This window comes from Peromyscus eremicus, chromosome 15 (genome assembly GCF_949786415.1).
Source record: "Peromyscus eremicus chromosome 15, PerEre_H2_v1, whole genome shotgun sequence".
Lineage (NCBI taxonomy): Eukaryota > Metazoa > Chordata > Mammalia > Rodentia > Cricetidae > Peromyscus > Peromyscus eremicus.
Genome location: NC_081431.1, coordinates 68,811,073 through 68,824,899, shown reverse-complemented (window position 1 = coordinate 68,824,899; position 13,827 = coordinate 68,811,073). Strand labels below are relative to the sequence as shown.

Sequence of the window (13,827 nt, the reverse complement as noted above, 5' to 3'; positions counted from 1 at the left end):
TCTCTCTCTCTCTCTCTCTCTCTCTCTCTCTCTCTCTCTCTCTCTCTCATTCTTTCTCACTCACTCGTGTGTATGTGTGTGTGTGTGTGTGTGTGTGTGTGTGTGTGTGTGTGTGTGTGTGAGTTTAGGTATGAGTATGCCATGGCACATGTTTGGAACTCAAAGGGCAATGCCAGGTCTCATTTCTTGCCTTTCATCTTGTTTAAGACAAGGTCTCTTGTTTGCTGCTACTGTCCATGCCAGGCTACCTGGCCTGTGAATTTCTGGGTATTCTCCAGTCTCCACCTCCCATACTGCCACAGGAGAAATGGTATTATAGATGCCCACTGCTGAATCCAGCCTTACCTGACTTGTAGGGATCTGAATTCAGGTCCCCATGTGGGCATAGGAAGTACTTCACCTACAGAGCCATCTCCCCAAACTATATGACTGTTCCTTCTTAAATTGATAGGGGGAATTATATCAAACAGATAAATTGATTCACTTTTAATCCATTTCCTGTAAATTAACTGTTTCCTACCTGCCATCTTTTAGCTACTGTGAATAAAATTTTCCTAATGTTTTATTTTCCCTACAAATTCTTTTGTAAACATATGATTTTACTTTTGCGCAAATGGGTAATAATGGAATGGCCAAGCAGGTATACATATAGATTGTGCTGTACTAAATTATTGTATTATATATGTCATGCTTACATTTTTGTTTAATTTCAGTTGATCTTCAAAATATATATTAATGGAATTGAACAATTTTCACTTGACCCTCAAATAATACAAATCTTAATGTTTTTCATTCACAAATTCTTCCTGTCTTTGGGTTGCCGTTTTAGTTTCCTCATTCTCCTAGTATGTTATGATTTTAATCTACGTGTCTCTAATACCTAATGAAGTCAAACACATTTCAAGCATTTATTATTTTCCTCATAACTGTCTGTTCATTTATTTTGTTATATTGATTGTTTTTTGTTTGTTTTTATATTGGTACATTAGATTTACTGTGGTATTTATTTGTGTGAGATACATTTCAGAAAACAGTTTTATCATCTGTGGTTTTGTTAGTCATTTACATAATATTTCCTGATGAGTGTCTGATGTTAACAAAGGTCCATGTGTTTTTTCTATGATTGGTTATTATTTGGTTTATTCAATATAGTAGAATTGTATTTTTTTTTTTCCTGCTGCAGTGATCAAATTCCTGACAAGAAGGAATTATCTTAAGAAATAGCTCATTCCAGATTATAGTCTGAGGGATATAATTCATTGTGCTTGGCAAGGCATGGGGGCAGGAGCAGGCCACAGGCTGGTCACATTGCATCCACACTCAGGAGTCAGAGAGTAAACAGGAAATGGGTTTGGCCTATCAATCCTCCACCTACACCCTTCCCAAACAGTGTCACCAAATGGGGCAAAGTGTTCAGACATGAGCCTATGGGGACTATTTCTTATTTAAAACACAACCTAGCCGGGCGGTGGTGGCGCACGCCTTTAATCCCAGCACTCGGGAGGCAGAGCCAGGCGGATCTATGTGAGTTCGAGGCCAGCCTGGGCTACCAAGTGAGTTCCAGGAAAGGCGCAAAGCTACACAGAGAAACCCTGTCTCGAAAAACCAAAAAAAAAAAAAAAAAAAAAAAAAAAAAAAAAAAAAAAAAAACCAACCTAAATTATAGTCCATACTTTCCTCTGGAAGATTGACATTATCTCACTTGGGATTCAGAGTTGTGGCTGATCTCAAATTGTAGTTAGAACATTATTATGAAATAACTGCAAACAATTCATACTCATTCGGTTGAAGATTGTTTCATTTCTCCTATAAAGGAGGTATCAATTGATACCATAAATTATAGTCCATATTCTGTAAGCCATGCAATTGAACTGATAGTTCATCAGTCTCTGCTCCATGCCTCCTATCACTAAGAGTTCATAGATTTCTAGTTATTATTGCAATCAGGTTGTACAAATGCATCTAACTTTCTTCTTCTGCAGGGTTGTTTTGATTTCCCAATAAATTTATTTTACATTTTTTATATTTAATAGAATAAAATGTGAATAAGAGAGGTGGGAGGGTGGGAGGGAGGGAGGGAGAGAGAGAGAGAGTAGCATATTTGAGGATATTTGAGGAGGTCCAAGGACAAGGTTTCTTAGTTATTTTTTCTCCTTCCACCATATAGAAACTGGGAAACTGAGCTCCAGTCTCCAAGTCTGGTAGCAGACACCCCTATTCTCTAAGACACCTTGCTTGACACCATCATAAAACTTAAAATAAACTTTTATTTTCCTGAAAGGAAATCTGAGAAAAACTGGATGTGATGGTGCACACCTGTCACCCAGTGCTCAGCTGGTAAAGGCAAGAGGATTAAAAGATCAAGGCCTTCTTCCACTACATAGTAAGGTCAGCAAAGGATACATAAAAACCTTTCTAAAAGGGGCCAGGGTGGGGGGACTGAACGAACTTTAACTTGGACTATGTTGAAATTGGAATAGAATTGATTATTTAACAATATTAAGTCTTTCAATTCAAGAACATTTACAAGCATTTTAAAATATCTCTTATAATGCTGTGGCACTAAATACTGAGATGTTTAAATTTTCCCTGGTATATTTAATATTTAAATATTTCACCTTATTTTAGCTTACCTCTGTCTTAATGTTATTACAATAGAAAATTTATTTTGTTTCATTTTCTGAATTCTCTATTTTGAAACAAGTTAAACTTATGGAAAATTTATGGCAAGTTTTAGAAAATTTATTCTTTATTAATTTTTACGAACTGCTTAAATTTTTTCTTGTTTGTTTCATTATTGATGTTTTTCTCCTCTCCTGAACAATTTGAAAAGATTTCAAAGATGAAAAAGGTATTTATAATTATGGGTACATGTGTACATTTATATAGATTATTTGGTTTTTATTTCCACAAAATTTATACCTGGGAATAAAGAGTTTTTCGTCTTAATTTTTCAAAACTTCTTTGTATCCTTGAGGAATTTGCTCTCAGGGAGTTTTCAGTGCAGTTTGCATGAAAGTAGTGAGAATGGACACCTTGGACTTACACACCTCGTAGCTGAGAGTGAATTGCTCACCGTAAAACTTATGTGTATGCATGTCTCACTGTGTGTGGGAACACGCACGTGACTGGAGGCCCATAGAGGCTTCAAGATAGGCTCATTCCCAGGAGCTGGAGTTACAGGCAGTTCTGAGCTGCCAAATGGATCATGGGAATCAAATTCAAACACTGCACAAACAGTATACGCTAATTACTGAGTGGTCTCATAGGCCTTTAATTTTAAACTTTGAGGCAAGGTTTCTTCTTATACTTAGATCTGTTCCTTAGCCTCCATGAGGTTTACAGATGACTTTATGCTTGTGTATCTCTGGCCTCTGTCTCCTGAGTGCTGGGATTATAGGCATACTCCATGAATCTAGGCTTGTTAAACCAATCTTATTTTCCTATGACAAACCCATCACTCAACATGTATCATTCTATTTACATTGCTAGAGTTGGGGGTTAGTATGGTTAACGTATTTTTTTGTGTGTAAATATGTTTATATGAAAAAATTAATTGTATCTAGACTTGCATACTGTTAGTTAAAGTTTGTTTTTGATTTTGCTTTTATTTAGCAAATAATTAGTATTAATAACATGCGATACACTTCCGTACTCCAGGCTAGCTTTGACTCCCCATGTGGCTGAGTATGCCCTTGAACTTTGAATATTCCTGCTGTTGCCACATGTGGTTTATGTGGTTCTGAGTACTGACGCCAGGGATTTGTGCAAGCTAGGAAAGCACTCTATCAACTGAGATACATCCCCAGTCCAACCTTAAAATTCAGATTCCTGTCTCTAGTTCCAGAGACCTGGGATTAGACCTGGGTATTACCACACCCAGGTTATGGAAAGCTGAGCATGGGACAACAGGGTTTCCTGAATGCTAGATAAGTACCCAGCTAACTGAGTTACAGCCCTCATTTAGTGTCTTTTTTTTTGCCTGACTCATTTAATTTATAATAATGCCATCCAGATTCATCCGTACTGCTGCTTATCTATTATTTCTTTCCTTTAAAAAGATTGAATAATAAATGATTATATCATATCTTCTAGTCATTTATTTAATTATCTATTCAATAAATATCTATTTACTCACTGAGGTTTTCAACTTTAATTATTAACCTGACATAACCTTGAAGCATCTGGGAAAAGATTCTCAACGAAGAGTTTTTTACATTGGGTTGGCTTGTAGACATATTTGTGGGTGACTGTCTTACTTAAGTTAATTGATGTGAGAAGACCCAGTCCACTGTAAGCTGTACCATTCCCTAGGCAAGGGATCTTGAACTGTATAAGAGTGCAAAAATAGAATTGAATGAAGAAGCAAGCAAGCCAGTATTCATGCTTGTATTCTCTCTGCTCTGGAGTATGGATGTACTGTGACCAGCTGTCTCAATCTCTTGCTGCTGGTTTTTCCACAGTGATGAGCTATTGCAACCCGGCAGACATTTGCAATTTTCATTTCTGTTATCTTTGGAGACAGTCACACTTATGAGTTGAGCCTGTTCTCAATCTTATGGTGCTCCTGATGCAATGTTCTAAGTGTTGGATTACAGGCACCTTCTGTAACACACACCCAGCCAGGAGTATGCTTGCATTTACTTTTAATTTTTCTCTTAATTTCCAAATATTTGGTGATTTACCACACATTTTTAATTTAATTTTTAATTTAATTTAATCCTTTTATGGCTAAAAAGGGGACACTTGGCTTTATTTCTTTTTTATATTCATATTTATTTGTATGTATGTGTGTATCCCCGTTTGTGTGTATGTGGACCATGTGCACGCAGGTACTTGTGGAGTACAGAAGAATTGAATGACCTGGAGCTCGAGTTACAGGTGGTTATGTGCAGCCTGGCACGGGTACTGATAACTGAACTGGGATCCTCTGCAAGAGCAGCAGGCACCTTTAACCACTCAGCCATCTCCTTAGTCCTTCTTTGCTCTATTTCTCTTTGAGACTTGTGAATAGTTCTTTAGCACACTAAAAGTATCAGGAAGATTGCTCAGCCATTAAAGGCTAAGGCTCACACTATGAAGATGAAAAGATGATACATTTTGTTGTTGGCTGACATATTTTCAAACTATTTTTTAATATTCTGTTGTTAAAATATTTTGTAGCTTTCCTGGTATCTATATATGTATATACATGTATCACACACACATATATGTATATATAGATATACATATATATGCAAATATATAGATAGATAGGACTTCCAATGCACTGAGTGTAACTGTGTCTATGATTCTAACTTGTTTTGTTAGAATTTTGAATCATCATTTTTAGATCTACAGATATTTCTTCTTGATTAGTCAACAGTGTATCATAACCAAGCGATATTAATCACTGGTCTAATGCTGTTGCTGTAGTTTGATAACTAAAGTCCATGTTTCCTATGTGGTTATGTAATCAATCCCCTTTAAGTTGATAATGGATGCATATCAGTGTGACATCTTTCATTCTGTTCTTTTCTAGTTTATGCTATGTCTTACAAAATGCAGACAATTTTCATAATTATGTCCTCTTATATTAGTATTGTTTTCTCTGAGGATATTTTCAATGTTTTTCTCAAAATCTTTGATTTGTAATAACTTGATTATGAGCTGTTTAATTGTTTATCTTTATATTGTTTTGGATTTGCCAAATTCTTGGACATGTTGGACACATTGTACATATTGATAATAGAGAAATGTTACATCATTATATTTTCAGTTTGTCTTATTCCAGCATCTTTATCCTAGAGTTTCCTACATATAATTTCACATGTATATCATTTTACAGTGTTACACATGCAATTAAGGTTTTCATGGAATTGAGCTAAGAAGAAAAGCAAGTAAGTATGCAGGTGCCCATTCTCTTTTTCTGAACTCTGGATAATCTGTGACCAGCTTCTTCAAATCCTTGCTTCTGTGACTTGCACACAGTAATCATCCAGGCATTGCAATTTTACTTTTACTCTCAGGAATTCACACTTGTTTTTAATTCTGTTTGTCCTTTCTTCAACAATGTTTAATGTGATGAGGACCATCCAGTTAATTTTTCACCTTAAATACTGCATGTTTTTCACTGAAAAATTTCATCTGCTTGTTCATAAGGGAATTTGTTAATGATATTTCTAATAGTTTTCAGAAATCCTGTTGACTCCAACACTGCTGTACCTGGTATGTTCCTACAGACTATTTTGGATGGAAAAAAAAACTGAGTTATAATTCTCCAAACATATAGAATATTTAGCTTTCACAAATTCTGCATGATTGACAGTTGTCCATTGAATTTTAATTTTCTCTTTCAAAAGTAAGCTTCCTTCGGATAGAAAAGCAATGCTTAAACACTGGGTCAAAGACAAGAATATTTTCTCATAGATCAGTGGAGTTCTTTCCTAAACATTCCAGCTTCTGGGGCGGGGCTTGCTAGGTAAGACTGTGATTCTCACTGATCACATGGAGGAGTGAGACAATCCGAGCGGGCTTTAGTTCTACCTCTTTGCCTCTTCTCTACCGACACGAGGCTGGGGATGGGGTTCATCACTAGAGCACGTGCCTAGGGTGCCCATTCCTCCTATTATCCCGTATCTGAAAACAGCTGTTTTATATCATTTTAGTAGTTTACAGGGGAAAGTGTGACGAGCAATGTTTGCTCCTTCCGTTTCTGCAGCAGACATTTGTGAGTTTCTTATTAAATAATCCAAGAATCCTTTATACATCTATGAAACATATAATATAAACATTTAAACTATCAATCTATTTTTTTTTGCCAGGAGCCTTAATTGTGATGCACATTTAAGTTACTGCAGAGTTTAGAAAATTTAATTTTAGAAATTTAAATTCAACTCACTGTTACAATAGAGTGGAACAAGAGCCTTTTTTTTGTCTTTTACTTACTATTGGAAAGGAAATACTACTACAGAGCTAATATAAGCTATATTAGAATGTGTCCATCTCTAAAGAAATTGGAAAGGATGCTTCCAACAATGTCAAAGGAAAGATAAAATATGGACAGAAGTCCTCAACTGCAAAAAACTCCATGTTGTTTAGACCACCTATGTGCAGCAGACCTGTATTCATTCATTTCATTAAGAGGGCAGTATGTTCTCCTTTGATTATTCATGATGCCATTCCCTTAAAAAATTGCAAGATTTAAAGGAATAGATTATAGTGTGCACTTTTATTTATTTTTTATTTTTTGCATGTGTACATGTGTCTGGTGTGTGTGTGTGTGTGTTTGCATGTGTGTGTATGCATATTCACATATCTGTGTGTGCACATGCATGTGGAATGCAGAAGTTAACATTTAGTATCTTAATTGTTCTTTGTGTTACCTATGGACGCAGGGTCTCTTGCTGAACCTGTAGCTTAGCAATTCATCAAGTGTTGCTAGTCAATATGCTCTTCTAATCCCCTGTCTTCACCTCTCAAATGCTAGGATTACAAGGGGTCAACCACACTTGTCTAGAATTTACTTAGGTGCTCAGGTACTCAAGACTGTGGAAAGCACCTCATTCTCTAAGACATCCCCCCAGCCACAAAAAAGTAGACCTTTAGGATTTATTCCTTTTCCTACTATTATTGTAAGTAAAATTTTGAAGTTCCTATATGAAACTCTAACCATGCCTGACTTTCATAGCAATGACTCCTAACCATTTTACCTTACACAAAAGATGGAAGTAAGTTAAACTCACCCTACTGCATGCCCCGGTGGTGGACTCACAGACCGTGAGGATAGAGATGTTCTGAGGCCGATTCAACCACCTGACCACTGTCCTGGTGTTGCTCACCCATTTAACCATGGTGATGTAATATTCTCTAGTTTGGAAACAAAAATTAAAATTTATGTTTAGAGTCTGATAATCAGTAGAATATTAGTAAGATCCATGTGTTGTTTTATATGCAATAACTGAAACATAAAAATATTGTATTTTGTGTACATATATAAACATACATACTCTTGTTTAAATATTCATATATATATATAAATTCAAATAAATGTGTATGTATATATGCAGATTTGTATATTTGTTCATACATGTATGTATATATGAACAAATATACAGAAAATATGAGAAAATATTTCAGAATAAATTATTTCCCAGAAAGGCAATTTTTGGAATGATGGAAACCAGCAGATACTTGACTTTTCTGAAAAATGTTTATTGTTTGAGACTAGCATGTGAAAAGCAAGTATATAACTTTAATATTATGGTAATTTTTTATTAAAAGAACAATGGATAGCCAAAAAGAATGCAAAACTCAGTCTTGATTTAACGGTTATGTCTTATGCACAACCTTCTGGTTTTATCTTATATATGAAGTATTTGGCTACAGGGGCACTAATGGTATGTGTGATGTTTAATCTTCTTGTCAGCTAGACTGTACTCTGGAATCACCTAGAAGACATATCTCTGACACATCCATGAGAGTGTTTCCAAAGAGTTTTAACTGAGGAGGGATGACCTGATTGGAATGTGGGTGGTACCATTGCATGAGCTGCAGACTGCATAAAAGGAAGAAGTGAGCTGAACACAGCCATTCACTTCTCTGCTTCCTGACTGTGGATGCCGCGTGACCAGCAGCTTCATGTTCCTGCCGCCATGCCTTCCCCCCAGGATGGACTATGCCTTCTAACAGTGAGCCAAAATTAACCCTTATTTTCTTTGTTTTTTTTTTTTTTTAAATCAGGTATTTTATCACAACAACAAGAGAAGTAACTAATATAATAAAGTTTGTCTTAGTCAGTTGTAGATTTAGAAGTGGTTCCAATCTTTCATTCATAGTCTTTTTTATAATATTGTTACTCATCTTGTCTCAAACAGTTAAAAATAAAAAGGAATCCAAGTGAAGCACCTGACTGGATATTAAGTTTTTAGCATACAAATAATGTTAATTACTGTGTGTATAATTTCCTCAAAGTGATGGGGGATTGCCATAAATATGTAATATAAATTTTATGTATAACATGTTTTGATTTTATATTTAAAAATTAACATAATGTATTAGAAAGCTCTGAGCTCCCATACCACAAAATCCAGTCATCTTGGTTTGATTTATGATAAAAAGGAAAAAGCAACAACCTTTCTAGATATGTTCCCAATTCCATAACAGAGGAGTAGCATTAGAAACAGCTTAAAAATGCCATCTGTGCTTGTTGTGTTAAAAATTGTGTTTAAAGGCTGCAGAGCTGTCTCAGCAATTAAGAGTACTTGCTGCATTGTCTGGAGGACAGTATTTTAGTACCTAGCACCCTCATGAGACAGCTTCTAACCTCCTGTAACTCCAACTCTGGGATTCAATGCCCCCTTCTGGCGCCTAAGGGCACTGCACTCACATGGCATATAGATACACACAGATACTCATGCATACAAACAAATAAAATTAAATAGTTAAAGAAATAAAATAATACTGATACTTGTGTGAGTTAGTGAAAAGTATCATTTATAAATAGAAAAACTTGAAAGAACAAATATTTTGTCCTTGGACAACTCTGGACAAGAGATCCAGTTATATGAATCTTACATTTTTGCATTTCTGAACAGCTACAGTTTCCTCTAAAAATATCTGTTAGCCTGTCAAATGGAAGATATCAGCAGAAGGACAAGTATAACTTGCTACGGAGTGATGTCTGACATATTGTTTTTCAAGCCTATTCAAAACATCTGGAAGCTTTCACAACCATCTGAGTCCTGCTTACAATTTGCCAAGTAGTTCTGAGAACCCATAATACCATGTGCCCTCAGCAGTTACCAGGGCAATCTCAAATCACATGCACAGTTGGTTTGGATATACACTTTGGCCAACTCACTTGGCATGGGGTCCTACAAGGAACAGTGTCCTGCTTCACTTTCAACATTTTTTTATGAAATATATTTTGAATATGCAAAATTTGGCATTATGACCACTAAAATGCTTAAAGGGTCTGGAGAGGTGGCTTGGGTGTTTGTGTGTGTGTGTGTGTGTGTATGTGTCTATGTGTGTGTGTATATAATATAATACTTGTCACACAAACACAGGAAGGGAGTTCAAATCATACACACTCCCACATACAAACATTGGAATGCACACAAAGAGAAAGTGTAAGCATCAGCCTTTTATAGATTATATAAAATGAAGCTTTGAGAAAAAGGAACTGTGTGCCCCATACACAACCAGGGTAAGAAATGCTGAACTGTGATAATAGATATTCCTGAATGGCAGCTACAAATGTCTAAAGTTGTACTAAATTTAATATGAATACTGTAAAGATTTACAAATCTTACCATAAATTATATTAAAATTAACATAAACATTGGAAGTATTTATCAATGACTATAGAAATCAAAGAGTCCACAGCTTTGAAGGGAAAAATGTAGATTGGAAAATTGATTTTGAGCCTACATAAAAATTTGTTTCAATTAACTAACCCAGACAATATGGGACATGGGACAAATTGAGATGTGAAAATAATATGAAAGCCTTTTAAAGTAAATAATAAAGCACCAGAATTTAAATATTTATCTGAAGTGCTCTTAGGACAATCTATGCAATCTCATCACAGAAAAGGATCCACTTTATTGACTGCACAGCCTGGTTTAGAGTGACTTTCAAAAAAGTTTTGATACTTGGATAACAGTTCAAAGCCTAATAGCAGCACATGGCCGGTAACTGGTGTTTTTAAGTGGATGTACATTTAGATGTAAAAATTTCAAGATTAATGGCAGTATTTTATAATCAAACACATATTTATCTTTTTTAAATGATTTGGTTATTTTATACATGCTACTCATGCTTACAAAAGTTTAATCTAATATGGCATACCTTAGTATACATCTTATTTGTATGTGAGCATCACTTTTTACTTGCCATCTAAAATCTGAACAGTGACAACTATTTCTGAAAACAAATTTGCAGTTTTAAAAGGATCAGTTTCCAAATATTGGAAATCTCCACTAAGTTGTTGCACATACACAACATGGAAATTAGAGCAGAGGTTGACATTTAGTCATTGAGGAAATGCAGGTGTACTAGTTGAAACACTTCCCATGTTTCTGCACTTTCTGGACCTCAAAGTCCTAGGTTCACATCTCATTTTGCTTCCTATCACACACTATGTTAGCTCCCAAGCATAGACTAAGTCATAGAGCAAAGACCAGCAGGATAAAGGGCCACTACTCTAGTCACTGGTGACTGTCTATCACAGCATGTCCTTGCTTAGGAGACAGAATTGTCCAAAGGGTATGTGAAGTGGAGTCCCAGAATCATTTCAAGATGAGTGTGTTGGCAATCAGACCTGTGTTAGCTGTCTTTCTTTCTCTTTGCCTGCCTGCCTATCTGCCTGCTTTCCTTCCCTTCCGCCCTCCCTCCCTCCCTTCCTCCCTCCCTCCCTCCCTCCCTCCCTCCCTCCCTCCCTCCTTCCCTTCCTGCTTTCTTTCCTTTCTTTATGCATATAAGTGTGTGGATGTGTAAACGTGTGTAAGTATGATGGGGGACAGAATTCAACCTCCATTGTACCTCCTTAGCCTCTCTCTACTCCCTATTTTTTTGCCACAGGGTCTCCAAGTAACCTAGAGGCTCACCAATTCAATCAGTCTATCTAGCAAGTCCCAGGGATTTATATTTTTCCACCATACCAGTGCTAAGATTAGAAGTATAGACTACCTGTCTGTATTTTTTTCAAAATCTGAGTTCTGGGTATCAGACTCAGGACCTTCATGTTCTTACAACAAGCATTTTCTTGACTGAGGCATCTCCCTAGACTCATGCATGTGTTGTCATTGGTTTCCTGTGTATTTACTGTTATGTCTTCCTTATATCTATGTACCTAGACATGCCATTCTCTTTGAGGCATGAATTTCTGAGGGTACACAGAAATTCTACTCTAAGTACACTAGAGTAGCTCTCCCTACAGACTCAGAATACATGTCATTCTAAGTTCCATTAATGTTATTCATCACTTGAATAAAAAGTCCTTTCAGTCATTTCCATGGAAACAGATACATGAATGAGTTAGACTTTCCCAAAAGTCCAGACATTCCTTGGAAGAATTAGAAATTCAGACTAGACATATACCAAGGAAGAGACAGCACAGGACCATAAAGCTGGGTGACAGGAGTAGTCCTGGGGTCACACCAGTGATGCTGGTGACAATAGAAAACCTTTAATAAGTAAATGCATGCTAAAAGACACTGAGTGAAGAGAACCATACAGATAATGATGCAGGGCCAGCAAGCCAGGTCAGTGGGTAGAGGTATTTGCTGCCAACTGTGGCAACTAAAGTCCAATTCCTAGGACTCACATGGTAGAAGGAGAGAACCAACTCCAGCAAGCTGTCCTCAGACCTCCACACACATCTCCACACATGTGTTACACAGAACAAAAATTTAAAAATACAATGCATCTTTTTCTCAAGTGAATGTGATGGTTATCAAATATCTTCGTGACTCATCATAAAAGAATATTTTTACTAGCTCTAAAGTAATACTTTGAACTTCCTACCTACGTTTTCCAGAAAAATCATCCAGTGTTTGCAATGCTTTAAACTAATAGTGTCAGCATTTGGAAAATATCTCTACTTCTCCAGATGATATGAACTATCTCACCTCCCACTGGGTCTGGTTATGGGGATATTGGAAGGAAACTGGGCCATTACTTTACGTCATTTTGAGCTGCATTCTATCCAGAATCAACACAACTGTGTTTTAAATAAGGATAAGCTGAATAATGGTAAAATGTGAATAAAAACAATTGATGCTGAAGACATCCTGCCTGCATGGTCTTATGTACATCTGATGACATGGCATGAATAAGTGAAAATTACTAAATAAAATGAAGAAGAGAAATAAAGGTAGAGGTTATAGAAAAAAGCAGACTGTCCTCAAGTTTTCAAACACATTTTTGAAAGTAAATTAATTTATTTTCAATACTTTTCTAGAATTTAATACACGAGTGCAATGTATTTTCATCATATCCACCTCTCCCTCCCTAAATCCAACTCCTCTGTGCCCTCCCACATGCTCCTCTAAAATCCAGGTCTTCTGTTTCACTCTATATATCTCTACATGAATACACATACACATACACACACACACACACACACACACACACACATACACACACACACACACACACACATATTGTGGACTGTACTGTACACATATATATGTTGCTTCGCTATAACAACACACACAAAAAAAAATGATGTGTTTGATAGATTGAAAAGGACACTAGATTACTATGTTATCTATGAACAGTGAGACCACTCTTGAAGATTAGCTACCGGATTCATCTCGATGACCTTGGTAAGTTGACTATGACACTGAATGAAGTGCCTTAGAAGTTTCAGACATTTAGAACTTCATTGCATAAATGATTATGTGGTTAGTGCTGAAGATGTTTCCAATATTTAATTTATGCTTTGGACACATACACTATATGCCTATTTTTTGGTGTTCATCCAGGTATGTGCATGACACCGTGTATGTGTTGGGGAGTGGTGAATCAGAGGACAACCTCGGGTGTCATTCATCTCCTTCTACCATGCTGGAAGCACAGTCTCCTGCTGTTCACCACCATGGATTCCAGGCTGGTTGGCCCATGAGCTTCCAGGTGCTCCCTTGTTTCTGGCTCTCATCTCCCCACAAGTGCACTGGGATTATAGGCCTACAATATTACATAAGTCTCTATTTGTGTTCTGGGGACCTAAACTCTTTCTTCATGAGATTTACCTACTGAGCCATCTCCCTGGGTCTTTCTCAAATGTTATAAATATAAAGGTTTCTGATCTTAAAACAAATCATATTTTATTCATACATT

General features: G+C 36.4%; 1 protein-coding gene across 1 annotated transcript in view; it reads right to left on the bottom strand.

Annotated features, from left to right (window-relative positions):
* The window catches only part of Dpp10 (dipeptidyl peptidase like 10), a 143,325-nt gene that overhangs the window by 69,649 nt on the left and 59,849 nt on the right, over positions 1 to 13,827 (bottom strand). The window contains exon 6 of the mRNA XM_059280624.1: positions 7,725 to 7,848. Coding sequence (XP_059136607.1) covers positions 7,725 to 7,848 — 124 coding nt within the window. The remainder of the gene's footprint in view (positions 1 to 7,724; positions 7,849 to 13,827) is intronic.